Source organism: Pogona vitticeps, chromosome 10 (genome assembly GCF_051106095.1).
Source record: "Pogona vitticeps strain Pit_001003342236 chromosome 10, PviZW2.1, whole genome shotgun sequence".
Taxonomy (NCBI): Eukaryota; Metazoa; Chordata; class Lepidosauria; order Squamata; family Agamidae; genus Pogona; species Pogona vitticeps.
Genome location: NC_135792.1, coordinates 14,926,862 through 14,950,847, shown reverse-complemented (window position 1 = coordinate 14,950,847; position 23,986 = coordinate 14,926,862). Strand labels below are relative to the sequence as shown.

The 23,986-nt window shown below is 46.1% G+C and overlaps 1 protein-coding gene across 9 annotated transcripts in view; it reads right to left on the bottom strand.

Moving 5' to 3' along the window:
* The window catches only part of RIPOR1 (RHO family interacting cell polarization regulator 1), a 156,880-nt gene that overhangs the window by 20,428 nt on the left and 112,466 nt on the right, over positions 1-23,986 (bottom strand). For all 9 annotated transcript variants that reach the window (XM_020811466.3, XM_078380363.1, XM_078380364.1 and 6 more), the window contains exons 6-17: positions 18,727-18,780; positions 17,100-17,252; positions 16,948-17,011; positions 16,481-16,524; positions 15,999-16,124; positions 15,761-15,909; positions 14,156-14,285; positions 6,284-7,000; positions 4,493-4,614; positions 3,286-3,466; positions 576-711; positions 264-425 (exon numbers count right to left, since the gene is read on the bottom strand). In XM_020811466.3, the coding sequence (XP_020667125.3) occupies positions 264-425; positions 576-711; positions 3,286-3,466; positions 4,493-4,614; positions 6,284-7,000; positions 14,156-14,285; positions 15,761-15,909; positions 15,999-16,124; positions 16,481-16,524; positions 16,948-17,011; positions 17,100-17,252; positions 18,727-18,780 (2,038 nt within the window). The remainder of the gene's footprint in view (positions 1-263; positions 426-575; positions 712-3,285; positions 3,467-4,492; positions 4,615-6,283; positions 7,001-14,155; positions 14,286-15,760; positions 15,910-15,998; positions 16,125-16,480; positions 16,525-16,947; positions 17,012-17,099; positions 17,253-18,726; positions 18,781-23,986) is intronic.

Here is a 23,986-nt window from a genome sequence, read left to right as displayed (position 1 = left end):
CGCTCTGTGTGTGGAGGGATAGGCAGGGCTTCATATGAAATGGGAAGTAAACAAAACCGGCTGTTGGCTGCCCGTGTGCAACCCCAGGGAGCTCTTAGCAAGAGCGTGTGCGTACAGTTTAGAGGGAACCTTGTTCACAAGGTAGTTGTTAGGATAAACTGAGTAGGTGTACCCTGACTTGGGGTCAGTGAGAAAAGGTGGAATATAAATTTTAAGACACAGAATAGAAAGGAGATACGGTCTTAAGCTCCAAGCTTACTTACCTGGATCTGCTAGACCTTGTTGGTGTTCATTGATTCGGGCTGCATATTGGGAATTAAGTGTCTGGAGGAACCTTTCTACAGGGCAGGTATACACATTAGGCATAACCGTGCAGCTGTCCCAGAAAGGAAGGACTCCCTCCTTCCATGTAGAAAATTGTACCACTGAGAATAAATAAGAATTCACAGAATCATTTTTAGACTTCTGGTCACAGCCCCCGGAAGAAGGACTTCTCCTGCCTCTATGGGATTCCACAAAGGCAGGTGTCACATTCTACCTTCAGTTTCACTCTGTCCAGGTGCCCTTTTTCCTACCTTCCTCAGCAGAGTTGGCTAACCCTGTTCGTTCCTCCACCAGACGGCAGATGATTTCCAGGATCTGCACTTCCCTTGCCAGGCCATCAAGAGCATACATTTCCCGGCAGCGGAGGGGTCCAAAATTGCCCAGCTTCTAAGAAATCAAAGGCATATAGCAGATTTTTTAAGGGCGGAAGATGTGATTCCCCCACTGTAGTGTGAAAGGCACATGGGGAGTCATTCTTCATGCTAAACAAATAGGTACTCAACAGGTCATGTTTGCAAGAGCATAAAGCACAAAATAGAATAAAGCAAAGTGGAGACATAGTAACATGAGGATAATATCACACTGGCATGACAGACAGAAGGGGAAGGGGAAAAAGTTGCAGTCTCAAATTTCCCATAGAACAGGGGCAGGGGATATGTGGTCTTTCAGGTTTTATTAGAGTGAAAAACTCCCATTATCTTGCATTGCAGACTACACTGGTTGGGGCTGATGGGAGTTATAATCCAACAATTTCAGGAAGGCTACATTTTTACCATCTTTAGTCTAAGCAGGATCAATGAGCTGGCTTCTGGTTTGTTTTTAGACATCAATCCAAGGGCTAGATTAGACCTACAAAACTGCCAATCCATGATTTCACTTCGTATTTTTCTAATTGATTCTGCCTGTCCTCTCTTCCAGCAGATGGCAGACCATCCTCAGGGCCTATATCTCCCTCACCAGCCTGAACCAGAAATTTCAGAAATGAATCAGAAACTGCTGATTCATTTAATATTTGTCTCCTTGTATTCATCAGTTCTGGAGACCCCAACGAATACAAAGGAACGGATATTTACCCATTTGTCCCCCACAGCCAGAGAGGGAAGACTAGCCTTCCCTCTCTGCCTATGGCTTATCTTCTCTGCCCATGGGCCTGCCAAACAGCTGACTGGTGGGCCCATAGACACAGAAAAGGGCAAGGCCAGCCCAGCCCCCTGCCCCCACAGCTGAGTCCCCCTTCCCACTGCCCCTGTTGTCTCCTTACCTAAAAGCTGACACCCAGAAGGGAGCCTGGCAGCCACTTTGTGATTTTCCCCCGCTCCTGCAGCCTCCTCTCCCCGCCTATCAGCTGATGGGCTGGCTCTGAAGAGGCTTGGGGAGGCTTGCTCAGCACCTAAAAAGCCTGGCTGTGTGTCTTTGTGCTGAAAAAATCAGCACAACATGCTTTAAAACATGATTTAAAATTGGCTTCGTTGAAAAAAAAATATTTCTAAAGTGCTTTGCAAACGGTTCCCTGCCTTCCTCCTCCTTTCCTGAACCTAAGGGGGAAAAATATCCCCCTCTAGTGGCAGAAGGCGGAATAGCAGCTTCCCATTAGTTTCTATGGACGGAAAAGAGCAGATACAGATTAAATGGTTTTCAATGCATTCCTATGGGAAATGCAGATTCGACCTAAGAACTTTTTGACCTAAGAACCACCTTCCAATACGGATTAAGTTCGTAAGTCGAGACCCCACTGTAGACAAAATTCTTGCCACGTGTTGGCTGGATTTTGAGTGCAAAAGAAATCCAGATACTAATTTTCAGTGCTTTGCCTTGGCAAGCAACTGGGATTTTGGTAAATAGTTGAATGGGAGTAGTGGCAGTAATTTTTGTACATTTTGATTAAACTCTCTGGAGGCTATTAGGCAAGAGCAGAGATGGGAAGGCCTGGAGGAGGGGGCAGAAAATTTTTTGAGGAAATTTTTTTCTCAAAACCGTTTTTTGTTGTTTTCCAGAAAAATTTGGGGGGGGGAATGGAGTGTGGAATATGTTCTTTTACAATGATAAATAATATGTCTATGACATGATATTCAAACTAGGGAGGCCCGGAAGGAAAAGACAAGAAACCGGGCCTTCTCGGCGGTGGCTCCTCGCCTCTGGAACAACTTACCTCCCGACATTCGCGCAGCTCCCTCGCTGGGTATTTTCAAGAAACAACTGAAAACATGGATGTTTAGGCAGGCCTTCCCCCTTTCTACCTAATACCTCTTTTTCTGTTATAATATATCCCGTTTCTCGCCATCTTTGGGAAAAATTTTTATTCTATTTTTTAATTTATGTAAATTGTTTGTGATGTGGTTTGTTATATGTTTATTTTTAACTGCATGTTGTAAGCCGCCTAGAGTGGTCACAATTGACTAGATAGGCGGGGTATAAATGAAATAAATAAATAAATATAACATGGAGACCTTAATGAAAGATGTCTGAGACTTTATGTATTTAAGATATCTGCTGCAAGAGAGCTGGAAAGATGGCCAGTGTAAAGGAGAAATTGTCATCCTGTTGAGCTCAATGGGCTTCTCACCTCCTGCAGTTTTCTTGAATTCCCCCATCTCAAGGCAACAAAGTGCAGGGAGGTAGAAGAACTATCAGAGGGGCAACCCATGTACTGTGACATGGTGCCAGAGGCTAGACTGTGTAATCTACACAATAACAAATAAAAATGTATTCATTTACAAAGACTATGGGTTGTTGGAACTTGTGTGTCTCACAACTCAATGCATCCTGTAGCACTGCTGTATTAAATTTATATTCTTATGATATTTTAATTTGGTTTTACTCCTATATTTTGTACAATTATGATTCTTCTATGTTTTTATGGCATGTTAATCTCCAGTTTGATGGAAATGTGAAGATAAGAAACACGAAATCCCTTAAAATAAATTAGTAAGAGATTCCATCAAGGCTGTACTTTGAACTCACCAACAGCAACCGATTACAATGGTTGAGATGGAGAACCAAGGCCTGGTCAAGGAATTCATTGCCGGTGCTCATAGGCTCTGAGCCACTCTCTGAATTCAAATATCCAGCTACGTCTTCAGCAACAGCCTCCCCCACTGCTGGTACCCTGTCTGAAGGTGCAGACTGTGTGCTGCTAACCTTCCTGTGAAAAGAAAATAACACTGATTTAGTCCTTCCTAAACCCAATGCTGTCCACTTTGGTAAATAAGGGGACCTAAAATGGTGTGTGTGTGTGTGGGGGGGGGGTATTTGAGTCCTGTACATGCGGTTGGACTGCCACTTTTATTAGTCATAACAGCCAATGGTGAGGAATGTTGGCAGAAGTAGTCAATACTCTTGGCCTAAACAAGACATTTGTTGTTGTTTAGTCATTAAGTCGTGTCCGACTCTACATGACCCCATGGACCAGAGCATGCCAGGCCCTCCTGTCTTCCACTCCCTCCCGGAGTTGTCTTTCCCAAACAAGACATACACAGCTGCAATTACATCCTGCTGAGAACCACTGACTAGCATTGGTGGGCATCTTAATAAAAACTTTAGTTTTTCCATTCCTTTCCCATTTTAATTGCAAACTCTAGTCTCTCTTCCCTGTTTCCCTGAAAATAAGACAGGGTCTTATATTAATTTTTGCTTCAAAAACTCATTAAGGCTTATTTTCAGGGGATGTCTTATTTTTTTCATGTACAGCAATCTATATTGATTCAATAGTTCTGTCATCATCTTCTGGTTGCTGCACAATGGCGGAGGCCAGGGTTTCACTCAACTGGGGGTTATTTTGGGGGTAGGGCTTATATTATGAGCATCCTGAAAAATCATACTAGGGCTTATTTTCAGGTTAGGTCTTATTTTCGGAGAAACAGGGTACTTCAGCTTAACATTATTTTGTCTCTGATTGCCATAATGATCTGAATCTAGTGCTCTGCATCAATGGGGCTTACTCTCAAGCCCAGAGCTTGGCAAATTATTGGCCCCTAAAAGTTTTGCACCATAACTCTTTGCAGTTGTCACACTGGCTGGAGCCAAGTGGAATTCTAGTCCAAAAGGTCTGGAATCACTAGGTTCTCTAGTCCTGCCTCAACAAAATATCCCACTTATCCCCAGTTTAGCTGTCAGCAGCCTACAATTCAATCTATAGTGAACTTTTCCAGTCTGCCCCATTCTTAATTACCCATCTTCTTCTCCATCTGAATCTTCAATATCAGAAGCATTGAGAAAGCTGAAACTCTCCAGGGCATGCTCCACTGTCAGGCTAGTGCTGGATGCTCGGCTCAGACAGACATTCTTTTTTTGCTGTTGAAGGGGGGGAAAGCATGTATCACACAGGCATCATTTCCTGTCCATTCTAGTAGTTGTTACCTTTTCTCCACAAAGAAATTTTGCTTTGGCCAGAGCAGGATCACCCATTTCCTGCTTCCACAGCTGCAAACACTTGAGTTACTACAAGGGAAATAACCTTGGTTATGGCTAATTTAGAGGCCTGGAAGTATAAGATCTGTCAATGTTGCTGCCACAGGCAAATCTGAAATGTGAGTGATGCACATTCTCAACACTTATTTGCAAATCCAAACACATCTTCCAGTTCTGTCCCACAATGTCCAGCCCCTCAGTGTGCAAGGAATGGATACAGGTCTTCCAGGGAAGAGACACACCGCTCCTCTGTAGCTCCTTCGCCCCAGCGGTCAGAGAGTGTGCATGTACTGCAGGGTTTGTTATTAGCAGAGAAGCCAGGCTCCTTTCCAGGTTTAAAACGGAGGACTGGCATGCAGCAATACATTAACGCAATCAACCCTAAAGTGAACATTTTAAAAGGAAAAGAAACCAACTGGCACCCATTGCAGGAGCAAGGCAGCTCCCCCACCTCCCCGATCCTTGAGAAACGTAGAGCGGGGGAGGGGGACCAGGCCCAACTCTCGGCCGCTCAGTCCGGTAGTTCGAGCCCACACTGGCCGGGAAACAGAGCGAGATGGGATGCCCTTGCAGCCCGTGTTGGAAAGGGACAAGAAGAGGGAAGGAGGGAGGGAGGGAGACGAGGATCGCCTTTCAGGCCCCAACATCCCACCCCCACTGGAAAAGGCCGTCAGCGGTGCTCTCTCCTCACACCCTGCGACTCCATCTCCGCTCAGCTCCTCTCCAAGTAGTGCGCAGGCAGTGGTGCAAGGCTGAGGAGCCGCCTTCAGCAGGCGGAGGAGAGGCAGAGGAGAAAGTCAGGAGGAGGAGGAGGAGGGGGGCGAGCTGCTCCAGGCAGCTGCATCTTGTGGTGCGGCACCGGCTGGGAGGCAGGGAAGGAGGTGACCCTCCCAGGTGGGGCCACCCTGCCCACACACCCTTCGCTGCTGCAGCACAGGCTTCCCCGTTCGGGGCCGTCCCTGCAGCGAGGCACCAGAGCGAGCGCTGGTGTGTGTGTGTGTGTGTGTTTGTGTCACCTGGTGGGCAGGAACGTGCCCAGCCTGCCAAGGTGCCAGGTGCAGCCGCTGCCCAGAGGCTCAGGGGTTGTCTTGGGTTCAGGTTCACCCCATCCCCACCTGGAAATACTGTAATGCTTTGAATGAATTAATTAAGTTTCGCTGGATTCCTATGGGAAACGGAGTTACAATCAACTTGAGTTACGACCATCTTCTGGAACCAATTAAGTTCGTAATTCAAGGCACCACTGTACTGTGTTCAGGAAGTGCAACTTTGCTACCCTACCCAATTGCTTTGTGCTAACAATTGGTAACAATTCTGCAAAAGGCATAGAATAACACCAGAAAACAATGGAAACCAAAACTGAAAATTAAAGCATTCAGAATGAGCTAATCTATATCACTAATTAATTTTGGTTGGTTGGATTCTGGCATCTCATAATTTGCAATAGTTCACTGCAACGTTTAGGGATTACAATTTTTACCTCAGCACTAAGTATGCAAATGTTTGAAGTCACTTTTCTGTCCCCAGGCACAGTCTCTTGCCCTTCACTTACCAGGATAATCTCTTCCAGGTGCTTGAGCTGCTGCTCCAGAGTTTGTAACTCTGGGAACTGGCCCCGGTAGTCATCCAAAGCAGATGCCAATGAGCTGATGGCCTCCTCCAGCCCACAGTCCATGGGTCTGGGTCTAGCTGCTTCCGAGACACTAGTCAGCTGATGGCGTTTGGGGGCTGCAGGGAGGGACAGAGTGAGTCTAGGTTGGTGAACTTGCTGGGATGGAGAGGCCGTGTCCCCACTCTCTTCTGCACGAGGGGTAGTCTCCTCCGGTTCAGCCTTCAACTCTTCCCTTTCACTGATCTGAGCAGCATTGTCCTGCACTGAGTCCACACTTTGAGGCAAAGTGTTTGTTTCCAGGAGAGGCAACTCTTGTTTAGGACAAGAGTCTCTGGGGGTAGGGCACTCTTTGTCCTCTGCCACAGGCAGGTCCACACTGGCCTCACTGATCTGGCTAAGAGTCCTGGCATAGGGCACATGCCCATTAGCCACAGCCATCACTTCCTCTTGGAGGACTGGCAGTTCTTTGTCCTCAGGCTGTGTAAAGGCAATTTCAATGGCAGGTGCAACAGCTTGCACTGCAGGTTGCACCACTGGTCTGTGCAGAGTATGGCGGGCACTTCCAGAGAGTTGGGGGCTGGACGAATCATCTGACGACTCTGAAGAGATGGACCAAGCTGCCCCATTCTCCAGTTCCTCCTGTTGCCGCAACATGTTCTGGAGAGAATGCAGCATAGATAAGATGCAAGAGAGTGGCACTATATACTGAGTACTACATACCCATGCAAAAAAGCAAGCACTTTTCCTTACATTTAGGCACAAACACAGACACACACACACTTCCTGTCATGGCCCCCAACCCAACCACAGCATTTTAGGCTATCATATCCGATTCTTGACAAAGTAGTAAACCCACAACTAAAACATTCCTGTTCAGAAAACTTCCAATATAGGGGAGTGCACTGTCTTCTGAGGAGTCCATTCCATCATCAAATAGCTCTTACTGTCAGGAAGTTCTTGCTAACGTTTAAAAGAAATCTTCTTTCTTGTAATTAGAACCCTATGCAACCTTGTTCTACCCCAAGTCTTAGCATTTTTTCCCCATACTAGTATCTTCCCCTGGCCCCACCCCATACCTGGCAAAAGACAAGCTGTACTCAATCTTAATGTATTCATTTCCTTGATATTTCCAAGACATCTCTTCAGCCAGTTCCTTCAATATCTTTGGATGTAATATCCTATGGATTTTAACTCATTCGAAGTAGTAAGGCACTCCTTGACTATTTTTAATGAATCTCAAGCTGCAATCCTACCCCTCCTTCTGTACTTCACATTTGCCTGAAGGGTCATAGACTGTCTTTTCGGAAAAGACTGAGCTAAAGTTGGAATTGAGCACTTCTGCATTTTCTATGTCATTTGTTATCATTTTCCATCCATACCGAGCAGCTGAGCCACTGTTTCTTTTCTCTGTCTTTTGCTATCCACATACCTGAAGAATGCTCTTTTGTTGCTTTTAAAGTTTCTTGCTAACCTCAACTTATTCTCAGCTTTTGTCTTCCTAATACCATCCCTACAATTCTTTGCTACTCTCGGCAATCAGAAGACCTAAAACACAGTACCAAGCAGCTTCCATCCCCTTGGTGAGGTGGGTCTCAACCCCGCACAGCCTCCTCCTCTAAGCCTGACTGTGGGAACCAAAGGCAGAGATGGATCATGTGGCATGGCCTGCTTCCCTCCCCCTACTCAGGCCTCGGCACTTAAGAAAATGAGGGGATGGGACCAATGAAATTCTTGATGCCACAACAGCCACCTCCATCTACTGGCACCATGTTTCCCTTTGCTCTTGAAACACCTCCACACCCACTTGGTGCTCCACTTTCTGCAACCCCTTCAAGAATCCCAACACAAGATTCCCCAGCTTCCCCCTAAGCCAGTGGTTCTCAAACTAGGGTGACCCAGGTGCACTTGGACAGTAATTTCTAGAAAGCCCAGCCGGCACAACTTGTGGTGAAGGCTTCTGGGAAGCAGTCCAAGAACACCCGGGTTACCAAAAGTTGGGAACCACTGCCTTAAGCTAAAGGCCAACAAGGCAGCTGCGGAATGGAAAGGCAGCCCAGCCAATCCCATCCCACGGTGTTGACCACACCTTCCTCTCATCTATCAAACAGGAACCAATTGATGAAAATAAAGTTGAGAGGCGATGGAATGGACTTGCTCACTGAGGACTGTGGAGGGTTGTGGATGCTTGTTAGGAAGCTCTCAACACACATTTTGTCTGAATGCCAACCCATAACCCATTCCACCTCCCTCCGTTTCCCTAGGACTTCTTCCGCTATTATGCAGTTTTTCCCCACATGCCCCCAAATGCCCTGGTTAGAACCTCTGGGGGTACATGTACTCCAGTTTGGGAACCACTGCACTAGGTGAAAGGCTGGCAATGCAACAGGCAAACCAATGTGAGGAAGGAACTACGGCTACAAAACTGCAGAGGCAGAAACCTGCACTACTCCATCTTGCCTGCAGGGGCTGCAGCAAACTAGCAAATGGCCACTAAGGAACACCACAACCTAGCAAATGAAACAGAGGCTCATTGCTCAATGCTTACTACTGCAAAATGCTAGGAGTGTTCCTTGTGCTAAACCAGCTCTGGACTAAGCCTTATAAAACAGGAGGCACGGCACAGCTACAGGCAACTACGCTACTCTAGAGTGCCAGCACTTACTGAGCCCTGAGGTGCTCTCATGGCGAGCTGTACAGATGAGACATCGCTGCATGAGCAGCTCCTTGGTAACCTTTCCAGGACTGTCTCCCGGAAGATTTCTAGCAAGGCCCGCCTGTGCTTAGGGGCAGCATCCTGTGGCAAACTCTTGGGCAGAGAAAGAGACAGCCATCAGCACCAAGAGCTTGACATTGCAGCCATCACAAGATGGTATCCCAGTTTGATCACTTGTTGTTGTTTAGTTGTTAAGTCGTGTCCGACTCTTCGTGACCCCATGGACCAGAGCACGCCAGGCCCTCCTGCCTTCTACTGCCTCCCGTAGTTGGGTCAAATTCATGTTGGTCTCTTCAATGACACTGTCCAACCATCTCATCCTCTGTCGTCCCCTTCTCCTCTTGCCTTCATACTTTCCCAACATGAGGGTCTTTTCAAGGGAGTGTTCTCTTCTCATGAGATGGCCAAAGTACTGAAGTCTCAGGTTCAGGATCTGTCCTCAGGGTTGATTTCCTTCAGAATGGCTAGGTTTCTTCTCTTTGCAGTCCAGGGGATTCTCAAGAGTGTCTTCCAGCACCACAATTCAAAAGCATCAGTTCTTCAGCGGTCAGCCTTCTTTATGGTTCAGCTCTCAATTCCATACATTGCTACTAGAAAAACCATAGCTTTGACTATGCAGACCTTTGTCGGCAAGGTGATGTCCCTGCTTTTCAAGATGCTGTCTAGGTTTGTCATCACCTTCCTCCCAAGAAGCAGGCATCTTTTAATTTCATGGCTACTGTCACCATCTGCAGTGATCATAGAGCCCAAGAAAGTAAAACCTCCGTATCTGCCTCCATATCTTCCCCTTCTATTTGCCAGTGGCCATGATCTTAGTTTTTTTGATGTTGAGCTTCAGGCCATTTTTTGCACTCTTCTCTTTCACCCTCATTAAGAGGTTCTTTAATTCCTCCTCACTTTCTGTCATCAGGGTGGTATCATCTGCATATCTGAGGTGGTTGATATTTGTTCCGGTAATCTTAATTCCGGTTTAAGAATCATGCAGTCCGGACTTTCGCACAATGTATTCTGCCTATAAGTTAAATAAGCAGGGAGACAATATACAGCCTTGTCGTACTCTTTTCCCAATTTTGAACTAATCCGTTGTTCGATATCCAGTTCTAACTCTTGCTTCCTGTTCCAAATATAGATTTCTCAGGAGATAGATAAGGTGGTCAGGCACTCCCATTTTTTCAAGGACTTGCCATAGTTTGCTGTGGTCCACACAGTCAAAGGCTTTTGCGTAGTCAATGAAGCAGAAGTAGATGTTTTTCTTGAACTCTCTGGCTTTCTCCATAATCCAGCGCATGTTAGCAATTCGGTCTTTGGTTTCTCTGCCCCTTTGAAATCCAGCTTGTACTTCTGGGAGTTCTCAGTCCACATACTGCTGAAGCCTACCTTGTAGGATTTTGAGCATAACCTTGGTATGCAATTGTATGGTAGTTGGAGAATTCTTTGGCACTGCCCTTCTTTGGAACTGAGATGTATACTGATCTTTTCCAATCTTCTGACCACTGCTGAGTTTTCCAAACTTGCTGGCATATTGAGTGTAGCACCTTAGCAGTGTCAACTTTTAAGATTTTAAATACATACAGTGGTGCCCCGCAAGACGAGCGCTTCGTGTAACAACGAATCCGCATTATGACGAGGTTTTTGCGATCGCAAAAGCGATCGCAAAATGACTTTTGAATGGGGGAATTTCGCTGCACGATGATCGTTTCCTTGTTTTGGGAACTGATTTTCGCTTCCTGACGATCAAAACAGCTGATCGGTGGGTTTTCAAAATGGCCACCGGGTGCTCAAAATGGCTCCCCGCTGTGTTTTGGAGCCATTTTTTGCTGCACAGGCACCCGAAAATGGCTGCCCCTATGGAGGATCTTCACTGGACGGTGAGTTCTTAGCTGATTGGAATACATTAACCAAGTTTTAATGCGTTTCAATGGCTTTTTTATTTTCGCTTTACGTTTTCGTTCTACAGCGATTTCGCTGGAACAAATTAACGTTGTAACGCGAGGCACCACTGTACATAGTTCAAATGGAATGCCATCACCTTCACTGGCCTTGTTATTCGCCGTGCTTTCTAAGGCCCACTTGGCTTCACTCTCCAGGATGTCTGGCTCAAGGTCAGCAACTACATTATCTGGGTCGTCCGGGACATCCAGATCTTTCTGGTGTAATTCCACTGTGTATTCTTAACACCTTGATATCTTCTGCTTCTGTTAGGTCCCTCCCATTTTTGTCCTTTATCATGTCCATCTAATCTCTCCAATTTTCCTGAACAGATCTCTGTTTTTTCCCTTTCTATTCTTTTCCTCTATTTCTTTGCATTCTTCATTTAAGAAGGCCCTCTTGTCTCTCCTTGCTATTCTTTGGAAGTCTGCATTCAATTTTCTGTAACTTTTCCTATCTCCCTTGCATTTTGTTTCCTTTCTTTTCTCTGCTATTTCTAAGGCCTTGTTGGATAGCCACTTTGCTTTCTTGCATTTCCTTTTCTTTGGGATGGTTTTTGTTGCTGCCTCCTGTACAATGTTACGAGCCTTCATCCATAGTTCTTCCAGCACTCTGTCCACCAAATCTAGTTCAAATCTGTTCTTCTCTTCCACTGTGTATTCATTTATTTATTTATATTTATTTATTTATTGGACTTATATACCGCCCCATAGCGCTACAAGCACTCTCCGGGCGGTTTACAATTTTAATTATAAAGGCTACACATTGCCCCCCCAGCAAGCTGGGTACTCATTTTACTGACCTCGGAAGGATGGAAGGCTGAGTCAACCTTGAGCCGGCTACCTGGGATTTGAACCCCAGGTCGTGAGCACAGTTTTAGCTGCAGTACAGCGTTTTAACCACTGCGCCACGAGGCTCATAAGGAATTTGCTTTAGATTATACCTGATTAATGCAGTGTTTTTTCCTCCTTTCTTGAGAAGCTGATGATCAGAGCCACAATCAACTCCAGGACTTGTTTTTGCCGACTTTTGAGCTTCTCCATCTTTGGCTGCAGAGAGCATAATCAATCTGATTTTGATATTGCCCATCTGGTGATGTCCATGTGTAGAGTCGCCTCTTGTGTTGTTGGAAAAAAGTGTTTGTGATGACCAGCTTGTTCTCTTGACAAAACTCTATTAGCCTTTGCCCTGCTTCGTTTTGAACTCCAAGGCCAAACTTACCTGTTATTCCTTTTTTCTCGACTCCCTACTTTAGCATTCCAGTCCCCTATCATGAGAAGAATATCTTTCTTTGGTTTCAGTTCTAGAAGGTGTCGTAAGTCTTCATAGATGTTGATAGGTCTGTCTTGGATTTGTATTGAAATCATTCTATTATTTTTGAGGTTGTATCCCATTACAGCTTTTCCCACTCTTTTGTTGACTATTAGGGCTGCTCCATTTCTTCTACGGGACTCTTGCCCACAATAGTAGATATGATAATCGTCTGAATTGAATTTGCCCGTTCCCGTCCATTTTAGTTTACTGATGCCCAGGATGTCAATGTTTATTCTTGCCATCTCCTGTTTGACCACATCCAGCTTACCAAGGTTCACAGATCTTACATTCCAGGTTCCTATGCAATATTTTTCTTTGCAGCATCGGACTTTCCTTTCATTTGTACCAAGCAACTATTTGCATAACAGGCAATCTGGTAGACCATTCCCTGCAGCCCCTATGGCAATCAGGCCCTATTTTCCATGAGAGACCTAGCTGTAATTTCCCTGCTAACTTCCATGCTTCCTCAATGTATCCTGCTCAAGTAAAGAGGTTTAGTTCAGAAGAACCATATTTTTCCATGTACAAAACAACACTTTTTCCTTAAATAATTAGACAAAAAATTGGGGGTCGTTTTATACACTGAAGGCAGCCGCTTTCCCTGCCTTTTGTGAAGCCACGGAGTTTAGCAAAAAGGAAGGGAAGGCTCCCTTTGGGTAAAGCAGCTATGAAAGGGTTGCACAATCGCAGCCCTTTGATCTTGTAGCCCTTTCATGGCTGCTTTACTAACTCCCTAAGCCCCACAGGGCTTAGGAAAGCAGCCATGAAAGGGCTTCGGGATCAAAGGGCTGCAATTGTGCAGTTGTTTCATCATTGCTTTACCCAAAGGGAGCCTTCCCTTCCTTTCCACTAAACCCCGTGACTTTGCAAAAGGCAAGGAAAAGCGGCCATCAAAGGGAGCCCTTTGATTCATGCTTTCCCCTTCCTTTTGCTACGCTCCGTGGCTTAGCAAAAGGAAGGGAAAAACAGGGATCAAATTTTCTAATTTGGGGTTAGAAAAGGGGTTGGTCATCTTATATAATGGGTCATCTTATAAACGGAAAAACACGGTAACTGTTTGGGTGTAATACACATAGTTTACAGGAGCTCATATGCTCTTTTCATTTCTCTCCTTGGGTGGAAAGGGCATATTACATAAGCTTAATGTAATACTTCCCCAATTTGTTACGTCTAGTGTGACATCCAAGCCAGATTGCTCTTGTTTTGCAAACCAACAATGTAGTCAGAAGCTAATTCAGTTTTCTGATTTAGACACAGTAAGGTACAGATTTAAGAATGTGAAAGGGAGAAGGGACTGAGCAAACACAACTTTTGTTCTCAGTCTAATACACCATAGTATAAAACTGAGCTGCGATTGTTTTAAAATAAGACTTCATGGCCCCAATATCTACCCTAATTTTTTTTCCTTTCTTCTACCCTCATCTTCTGCTTTTTGTATCACTTACCATGGCTCAAGAGTTTCTTATGTGATATTTTGCTTTGTTCTAAAAAAAACAAAACCCATTGCCCACTGTGATCATTTTACAAACACATATTCTTGGATGGCCAAAGAACCATTGCAACTCCAAGGGGATGTAGCACTGAATAACATAATCAAGTATATTCAGGACTGCCTCTCCACCCCCAAATTGTCGGTTCTAACATTATGCTGCAAATATAATGTTTGTTCTAATATTAAGTGGCTTGGACCTTATTAGGTGTTAAAACACCTGGGAACCACATCACAAGCTCATCATACAAAGGAGCAGGATACAAATGGAAGTAGGTGTTCTACCCATTCCTTGGGGACATGTTGGCAGAACGAAAGGAAGCCCAGCTTCATTTCTCTATCTTTATAAACCCAAAGAAGCACTCACATAAAATGCCTGCTCCCTCATGGAAGGCGTATCAGGTGGGCTCTGGTTATACGTGGAGAATCTCTTGTTGACTGTAGAGGTCTTATTCATGGTGCTGGCAGATGACGGCTGGTCCTCTTTATCGAAGGGGCTGGCCAAAGGAATGCACAGAGATCAGTGAAAAATGTTCCCAGCCTAATCTGGGAGTGGTTAACTGCGGCCCTTCAGATGTTTTTGGACTTCATCTTCCATCATCTCTCATTTTTGCCTATGCTGGCTTAGGCTGATAGGAGCTGTAGGTTAAAAGCACCTGGAGAGTGATACTTTCCCTAGCCTAGGACAAAGGAGGCTGATATTTTAATTATCCCTCCTGAAGAGTGATTACCTCAGGTGCCCATATGATGCAGATGGAAATGTTGTCAGACCACAATTAAAACATGGGCCCCCAGATAACTACTGGAATATAACCCCTCTCATTCCTCACCATAGACCACATTGGGTGTGAGATAAGAATTACAGCTGGTTCACAGAGCTTAAGGCTTCATTCCCATGCACTCAAAAGATGTCCCTAGTAGTCTGCAACATCTCTGCCTTCCCTACAGTGACCTAAAGCATTGGTTCTTAACCTCTATTACTCAGATGTTTTTGGACTGCAACTCCCAGAAGCCTTCACCATCAGCTCTGCTGGCTGGGGTTTCTGGGAGTTGCAGTTCAAAAACACCTGAGTAACAAAGGTTAAGAACCACTGACTTAAAGCAGTGGTCCCTGACCTTGGGCCTCCAGATGTTCTTGGACTACAATTCCCAGAAGCCTTCACCACCACCTCTGCTGGCCAGGATTTCTGGGAGTTGAAGACCAAGAACATCTGGAGGCCCAAGGTTGGGGACCACTGACCTAAAGGATCCTCCAACATGGATTCAAAATAAACTCAACAAGCCTCAAAGTAGAGACTAATGGGGGCTAGTGCCACACTCCAGAAAATCTAAACTCAACTCTTCACTGAGCCCTCCCTGGGGATATGAATATGAACTTCCAGTCCCTCCCTGAAATGGCACGTCCAATTACTGGTCACGGTATGTGCAGTCAGCATTGTTCTCATTGCACCAATCACAGAGGTAGCTGGCCAGCACTTCCCTGCCTTCCTATGCAACTGACCACTCTGATGAGGAGGCGGGATGAGTCTCCCTGCTTAGCAGTTGAATGGTTGGCTGTACGAGGAGGTGGGGAAGCGCTTGATTGGTGCAATAGGAACGATGTCAGGTGCACATGCTACCTCGTGACCAGTAATTGGACCTGCCAGTTCAGAGGAGAGGGACTAAACTTTCCAGGCACCTCTGGTGCCGATATTTGTATTCGTATCCCTGCCATGTCTACCTCAGTCACATCACAAGATTGTTGCAAGGTGGAAATTAGGGAGCAGCTGAGCCTCACATGCTGCCTTGTGTTCACTAGAGCTGTGGTTCCCAACCTTGGGTAACCCAGATGTTCTTGGACTGTGATTTCCAGAAGCCTTCACCACCAGCTGTGCTGGCTGGGGTTCCTGGGAACTGAAGTTCAAGAACATCTGGGTCACCCAACATTGGAAACCACTGCACTTGAGGAAAGGCAAAAAACAAAGACACTCACTTCCAGTTCACCTCTAGACTCAACTTGATCGTTCCCAGGTCGTTGATATCTACTGCCACCACCTGAGGCAGCGCTGCAAAGAGATCCTTAGTTTCACAAGAGACGTTCCCCACTACCACATGACTGGCCAGGCTCTTGAGCTCTGTAACCTGAAGTACAAAGGAAGGCCAGTGAGATGAGAAAGAAAGGTCTGGCTTTCTCATCAAAAGGACCTGCTGGCTAGTATGGCATCCGTTACCTTGATAGACAAGAACTCTGTGATGAGAGGAAGGAAAATAATCTCCTCACTATCCCACACTTGCTTGCCATTTGCCTCAATGCGTCCCCTCAGCTTCCATCGCTGCCGCCCATACCTCATGAAGATCTGCCAGAAGAGAAAAGAAAGGACTGGGTGAAAAACATCCCAGATTCAAACAGACAACTAATAACTAATAAATGAATAAATAAAAATAAATAATAGCCAATAAACTAATAAGCTTTTAACCTTTCTCAGAAAACATTTATGCATGAGGGAACTGACCCTCCTTATTCCTCTAACAGCTATATTACAAATGGTAATATTATGACTAAAGAGGAGCTTGACTTCCCCAAATCAACGGCTGCTCGGCCACCAGCCAAGCACAGCAATCCACCCTACCATCACCATATTTTCAAACTATAGAACTTGGGTCCCCTGATTCACAAAGAAACCATACAAGCATCTGCATCTCTCACACAAACCTCATATTGGTCCCCAGCACACAGCCTAGCAAAGCCAGCCAGTCCTGAAGAAGAAACAAGAGTCAGTGCAGGTATCATAGCCTCCCTCAGGACTCAGTAGAGCAGCCCTGATTTTGCTGACACACATTAACAGCAGCACATGGGAAAGAAACCCAGAGTCCCAGCTGATTTCTTCCTGAAGAACTGAGTAGAAAGATTTGAGCAAAATATCAGCAAGCAGGAAATATGTATTCTCAAAGGCTTTCACGGCCGGGATCCGATGGCTGTTGTAGGTTTTCTGGGCTGTCCAGACCATGGCCAAACAGCCCGAAAATCCTACAACAACCAAGCAGGAAAGACTTCAGCACTCTTTTCTTCCCTTCTTTCCTGATTTAAAATCATGCCCCCTCAAAGCTGTTTCTCAGTTTTAAAAATGGCTGCCAGAGTTCTTTTACACCTGTTTATATTGTTACTTGCCCCTTGGGTACCTTTCATCTTGATGTGAAATTCTCCCAACTGGCTCTCCAGTTCGCTCTCCAACAGGCACATGTTCTGAAAGGGGAGAAATCAAGCCAGCCCATCAGTGCCCTGTTCTCTGGAGCCGAGCCCCCACTCCCGCTATGAGATTGTTCTGACCCACCTCTGTGTATTCTTTGTAGCCCTTGCCAGCTTCAGCCAAGCTCTCGCGTGCCTCCTTGCTGCCAGGTGAACCAGCTGTGTAGGCCTTGACCATGTTGTGGGCTCCGTCCCGGAGTCGTCGCTGAATACAGTAGGCCTCATAGAGCTCATCGATCTGGTTAAAAAAAAATCCACAGAGCGAGGCTTCAGGGAGCCTTCGCAGCAAGTTGGGCACCTCTGAGCTCAGAAAGAATCAAGAATTAACTAATGTATTCGCGAAGGCTTTCACGTCCGGGATCTAATGGTTGTTGTGGGTTTTTCGGGCTCTTTGGCCGTGTTCTGAAGGTTGTTCTTCCTAACGTTTCGCCAGTCTCTGTGGCCAGCATCTTCAGAAGACAGCACTCTGAGAGCATAGAGTGCTGTCCTCTGAAGATGCCGGCCACAGAGACTGGCGAAACGTTAGGAAGAACAATCTTCAGAATACGGCCAAAGAGCCCAAAAACCCCACAACAACCCCAAGAATAAACTAAACTTACTATTGTCCACATAATGTACCGGACAGGTTCCATGAAACATAACAAACTACTTTGTTCTGCAAAGTTACTCTCCATGCCTTGTTCTGCAAATCTTTCTCTTTGCTCTTCCTTCTCTTTGGAGAGGGTTCGTGCATGTGCTCTTTAAAAAGGTAAAGGTTCCCCTTGACAATTTTTCCAGTCGTGTCTGACTCTAGGCGGCGGTGCTCATCTCCATTTCCAACGCACAGAGCTAGCATTTGTCAGCAGACAATTTTCTGTCACGTGGCCAGTGTGACTAGATAAGGAACACCGTTTACCTTCCCACCAAGGTGGTACCTATTTATCTACTCACATTTTGCATGCCTTCGAACTGCTAGGTTGGCAGAAGCTGGGACAAGCGACAGGAGCTCACTTTACCCAGGTTCTAAATCCCTGGCTATTTCCATTACAGCAGATCATCTGGGACCTTCTGTTCCAGAGACCATGGAGAGCCCCTGCCGGTCAGAGCAGGCCATCCTTCCCTCGAGGCAGAAACACCCTGATCTGGTACAGAAGCTGCTTCCTAGGTCATCCTTTACAAAACTAGAAAGTGTGTTAAGGAAGAGGCCTGAGAAAACAGGATACAGATAATGAGTGTAGGCACTCTCCCATGTCTATGCCAATGAAGCCTTCATAGAATTAAGGAGGCTCTTGTCTAGAATGATGAGGGGCACAATATTGGAACTTGGGTATATAAGAAACAAATATATATGTGTTTCCATGAGGTGGGATTTCCCCCCAACAAAGTCAAGGCACAGAGAAAATAAAAGGTGGTATCTATTCAGCAAGGTGCTGTGCAAGAGGAAAAATTAGCACAAGCCAGTACCTCCAGAGTCTAATATCTTCCCAAACTGTAAAGAAACAAGTTTTCCAGTTGTTACAGCTTCAAGTTGTGCCTGCAATGCCTGAAGAGGATCCCTAGCTATCAGGCTAGAACTCCTTTTTTCCTGTGAAATTTCTTACCCCGTGACTGAACTATAAAAAGTTTTAAAAATCAGGCACATCTATTCTATTTGCATAGTTTATAAAGGCCATAAAAAACTTTCTTGGTGGAGAAACACTCTTTGTGTGCCCAATACTGAAAGAAGTACGTACCTTGCTAGCATGAAACTCCAAACGACGCAGGAACCGTTCGATGGCCTTGACTTGCTGTGAAATAATTAAAAAGGAAACACATTAGATCAGACACAGAAATCCCACCATCAAAGGAGTGAGAACCTTTTGCATCCTCCATGCTCCCAAGCTGCCCACGAAGGAGTTCCAGGTGGAATAGTTTTAGCTCACTAGATGTTCCATGTGAGGTTATAACACTGGCCATGTCTACTGGGGCTTTTCTAGCAAGGGGAGCCATCATGGCCTCAAAGAACCAGAGCCTGACGAAGTAGAAAACTACATAAGGGACTCGGTGGAAAAGGTTGTTGTCCCTTTATTTAAACTCATTTCCTAGGCGCATCCAGAAGCTGCAGCTGAATCTTCAGACATTTTCTTTTTAAACAGAAGAGTTACTACTGTAGTATTAATACAGTGGTGCCTCGCTTAACGAGTGCACCGTTTAACGAAAAATCCGTATAGCGATCCCTTTTTGGGGATCGCTATACGGATCAGCCCCAATCGCCGCACTCGCTCCTCTGGCTCCTTCTTCATTACCATCACCACCACCAGCAGCAGGACAGAGAAGTGGAGAAAGGAGGGAGCACTGGCGACCGCCTAGCGGGGGGGGGGGGGGGGAGGGCATGACATAAAATAAAAAAAAACCTCACAGAATCGCCTTGCCAAAGGAGAAAAGCCCCCATTGGAACCTGCGAAATTTAACAGAACAGGGTGGGGCCCCCCACAGGTGCATGCGGGCATGCGTGCCCCCCCACGGAGGTCCAGCAACCTTACTCTGAGGGCCCCCCTTAAAAAAAGGCGTACTCAGCAGGAGCAGCTAACCCCACCATGACAGGGGAGCAAACTTCACGAGGCGAGTCTGGGGGGGCAGGCAACACGGGGCCCACAAACTATCATCTGGCGGGCCGCAAATGGCCCCCGGGCCACATGTTTGAGACCCCTTCATTAGACTGTACAGGGAAGCTGTTGAAATCCACAAACACCAGCACAGCTTCAACAAAAAAGAAGAAAGTTTAAAACTCAACAAAGCTTGGCTCCCAGCACTGAAAAATACAGCCTGCAAAAGGCCAACAAACTCTACCCAGCCACAAAGACTGGTGATCACTACAAACAAAAGACCAGCTAACAACATCCATCAATCACAGTGACAGATAATCTCTCCTCCTTATCACAACAATACACCCACAACAAAAACACACTGATCGCCATAATCACCCATCTCCTGAAAAGAATAAAGTTGATCCAACAGTTATAAATACAGTACTCAACTCCCAAACAAACTGCAGCAGAGCACAGAGTGCTACTCCTGTCTTCTGAAGATGCCGGCCACAGAGACTGGCGAAACATTAGGAAGAACAACCTTCAGAACACGGCCAAATAGCCCGGAAAACTCACAACCATTAGATCCCGGCTGTGAAAGCCTTCGCGAATATACTTAAGGGGCTGTGTTACCCCACACCACCCCAGTGAGCTTCCATGGCTGAGCAGGGTGTCAAGCTTACTTCCCTTGAGTCCTAGCCAATCACTCTCTCCAGTACACCACACTGGGCATTGTGGTATCAGCAGATCAGCAATATCTTTCTTGAATCAACTTAGCTTTTTGTGAGGAATAGAGGAAGCTAACCCACTCTTCTTCACTTCCTTTTTAAAATTTCTTCTTAAAATCCAAAACAGCCTGCAAGGTTGCTAGTCTGAACAAATAAAAGGAAAATGGGAAGCTATTTGACCTTTTACCCCACAGTATTTTTTTAAAAACCTCAAACTGGTCCTCTCTGGGCCTCTTTTTACCCAGAGGTTGGGGGAAGCAACTTGGAGACAGTGCAGCCTTCATCAGTCCCTTTTCTCTACTCTTGGTTACAACTTCTGAGCTTGGTTGTACATTTTTTTGAAAATGCATTGGGGAAAGAGATGCAGAACTCCTGAGCCGTATCTTGTTTGGCTCTTACATGTTGCTCCAGGAATTGGTCAGGTGTTCTTCAAAGGAAGTAAGTGTTACATACAGCACTGATGTTACCTGTCTGTCATGGGTTTGGAGGGAAAGTTCCATCCTATGGGGAGTGGAAGGCGGGACATCAGGAGGAGGGGCTGTACTGTATATATATGTGGAGCGTGTGTGGTGAGGGAGACACACTAAGAGATGCTGAGAGACACTGGGTTGTGACGAAGCAGCAGCTGGGAAGAAGAAGCTGTTGTGGGAGTCTGTGTGTCAGACAGGGTACTGCTGTGTGTCAGAGTACCAACCTGATAGGTTCAGGTGTCTGTTGGTTAGCCAGAACTGATAGGTTCAGGGTCTGTGCTTCAAGTTAAGGGTTCTGGGTGAACCAAACTGTATGCATGTATGAATGAGAATAAGCCACGTTACTTTATCCTATTCACCTGATTGTTTATTTTTCCTGTGTGTGTATTTAAATAAACTTTATTCCTTTATTTGTTTAAAAATCCATCCCTGGTCTGTGTGACTTCTTATAGGGAATGGTTGGTGGCAGCTTAGTGTAACTGTGTGGCAGATCCCAGTAGGTCTGGGTTTGTCACATTGATTGGTGTCCAGCGTGTGGGATACGACTGGTCCAGTTGTCCAGTGGTCCAGCAAAGCCTTGGCAAGTGTGCCCAGAGCAAGGGGGGTCTAGTCAGGGACAGTCTGAGGCGCGTAGGTAATCTTCTAGGTGTACCTCACGGGGAGGTGCGCTAGTAGAAGAACATGCCAACTGGGGAGACTTAGATTAAGGTGCTCTGAGGCAGCCTAGTTTTGGCGGGAAAAAGCTGAGGCAAAACTGCGTAGCAACAGCGAGCTAGCTTGCCAGCCGAGAGGCCCAGCAGAGGGGGGTAGGCTCTGACTCGATACTGTTGCAAGTTAGTGCTGAAGAACAGCAGCCTAGAGAAGGCTGGTTCTGAGGCAAGAAGGAAAAAAGTGGTCGTTTTATTTTGAGGCTTGACTTTTTAAAGCAGCCTGTTCTGAGGGGGGATTATGCCCTTGACTCGAAGCCAGATGGCCGAAATGAGTGAAGTGAAAGACCCCCAGATTGACCAAGGTTCTGAGGATGAATTTGGCTCAGTGCAGGGTGACAGCACAGGAGAGCAGAACCCAGAACTTAGAAAATTGCTCATAGCCCAACAGCATGAACTGAGGATGAGGCAATTTGAAATGGAGGAAAGGGAAAGAGAAGAAAGGGAAAGGGAGAGGCAGAGACAATTTGAATTGGCATTGGAGAGAGAGAAAATGGCGTTTGAATTAAGAAAACTGGAACTGATGAACCAGAACAATAATAACAATAGGGATTCTGAGGGAGGCCAATTGTCTAAGGCTGACCTGAAGAAATTCCCTGTGTACCACAAGGGAGATTGTCCCGAGGTGTTCTTTTCCTTAGTGGAAAGAGCGTTTGTGGATTTCTCAGTGAGGGAAACTGAGAAGATGACCATCATGCGGTCTTTAATCAGTGGTAGCCTGGCTGAGGTTTATGCCGAGATGCCTGAGGAACTGATGAAAGATTTTGCAGAGTTTAAAAAACTGGTGTTTGCCAGACATGGGATAAATGCGGAACAGCTGAGACAAAGATTCAGGTCCCTCACCAAGAAACCAGAACAGACTTTTACCCAAGTGGGGGCCCAATTGGTAAGGCTGCTTGGGAAATGGCTATCTCAGGAGGGAACAGAGACCTATGAGCAGCTTAAAGACTTGATAGCACTGGAACAGTTCTATTCAGTCCTGCATGGGGAACTGAAATTCCAGGTGAGGGAAAGGAAACCGAGGTCTGTGGCAGCAGCCGCAGAGATCGCAGATTTTATTTCCCAAATAAGAAAGCCCTTGGGTGAGGGGAAATCTGTAGGTAAACCCAAAGAAACCTACAGCAAGTACTCTCAGGGACCAGGGAAAAGCCAGCAAGGGGGAGGGGCCCATGGTGAAGGGAAGCCCTCAGACATGAAACCAAGACCTCAGATTTTGGAGGGAAAACCAAAACAAGATGAGAGAGAATCAAAATACACCAGAAAATGTTATTTCTGTCAGGGAAAGGGTCATCTAATCTCAGATTGTGAGAAATTAAAGCAGCTAAAAGGAATGTTGCCTCAGGAGTCTAGTGGGACCAAGCCAAAAGCTGTGTTCTGTGTCCAGAAGGAGCAAGGCTCAGTGTCACTGAGGGAGCCTGTTGCCATGGCTACTCAGTCTGGAACAGCTACCTCTGCTGATCAGGCTGAGGAAAATGGTCCTCTTATAGAGGTAAAGCGCTGCTTGCTGGTGAAAACAGATTCTCAGTTGGAGACAGCCGGGGTGGACGTAGGAATACTTGACCGTCAGTATAGGGGGCTGCGGGACACTTGTTCCCAGGTAACCCTGTGCCATCCAGATATTATTCCTAGGGAGTTTATAATCCCAAATGAGAGCATGAAGGTGGCAGGGATTGAGGGGCAGGTAATCTCTCTGCCAGTAGCAGAGGTACCTGTCAACTTTCAAGGCTGGAGGGGAGCTTGGCGGCTAGCGATTTCATCGACTCTGCCAGCAGCCGTGCTCGTGGGAAATGACCTGGCTGAACATGTGAAACGGGTGCTAGTGATTACACGCTCACAAGCCACCACGGGGACAGTTCAGGGGGGTAATGATGAGCCAGAGACGGAAGCAGAGGGGAGTTCAGAAGCTGTGGTGGAAATCTTAACCACAGACAGCAGATTTGGACAGGAGCAAAAGGCAGACGCCACTCTCCAAAAGTGTTTTGAACAGGTGACTGACGCCCAGCTAACACCTGAAACCCCAGTGAGATTTCTGGAGAAAAAGGGGATTTTATATAGAGAAACCCTGAGGAATATCTCAAAAGGGGGAGATGGGATCAGAAGTCAGCTGGTGGTACCTGAAAAGTATCGCCCCATGATCTTACAAAGGGGTCACTCTGACATGTCTGCTGCACACTTAGGGGTGAAAGGGCCCCTTGATTTGATCAAACAAAATTGGGAGCAGATCACCCAGGATGACCCACAAGACGTTGTGACATACATAGACACCTTGATGAATGACCTAAGGAGAAATCTAGAGCTGGCAGCAGAAAACCTGCAAGCTCAGAAGGTCAGACAGAAAACATGGTATGACCACAAAGCTAGAGAGAGGCACTTTGACCCAGGGGAGGAAGTGCTTTGGCTTAGGCCCTGCAGAGAGAACAAACTGCAGCTCAAATGGGCAGGACCATATAGGGTCATTTCCAAGATGTCAGACCTGAACTACCTAATAGAGCAGGAGGAGAACCAAGCAAGGAGGGTGGTT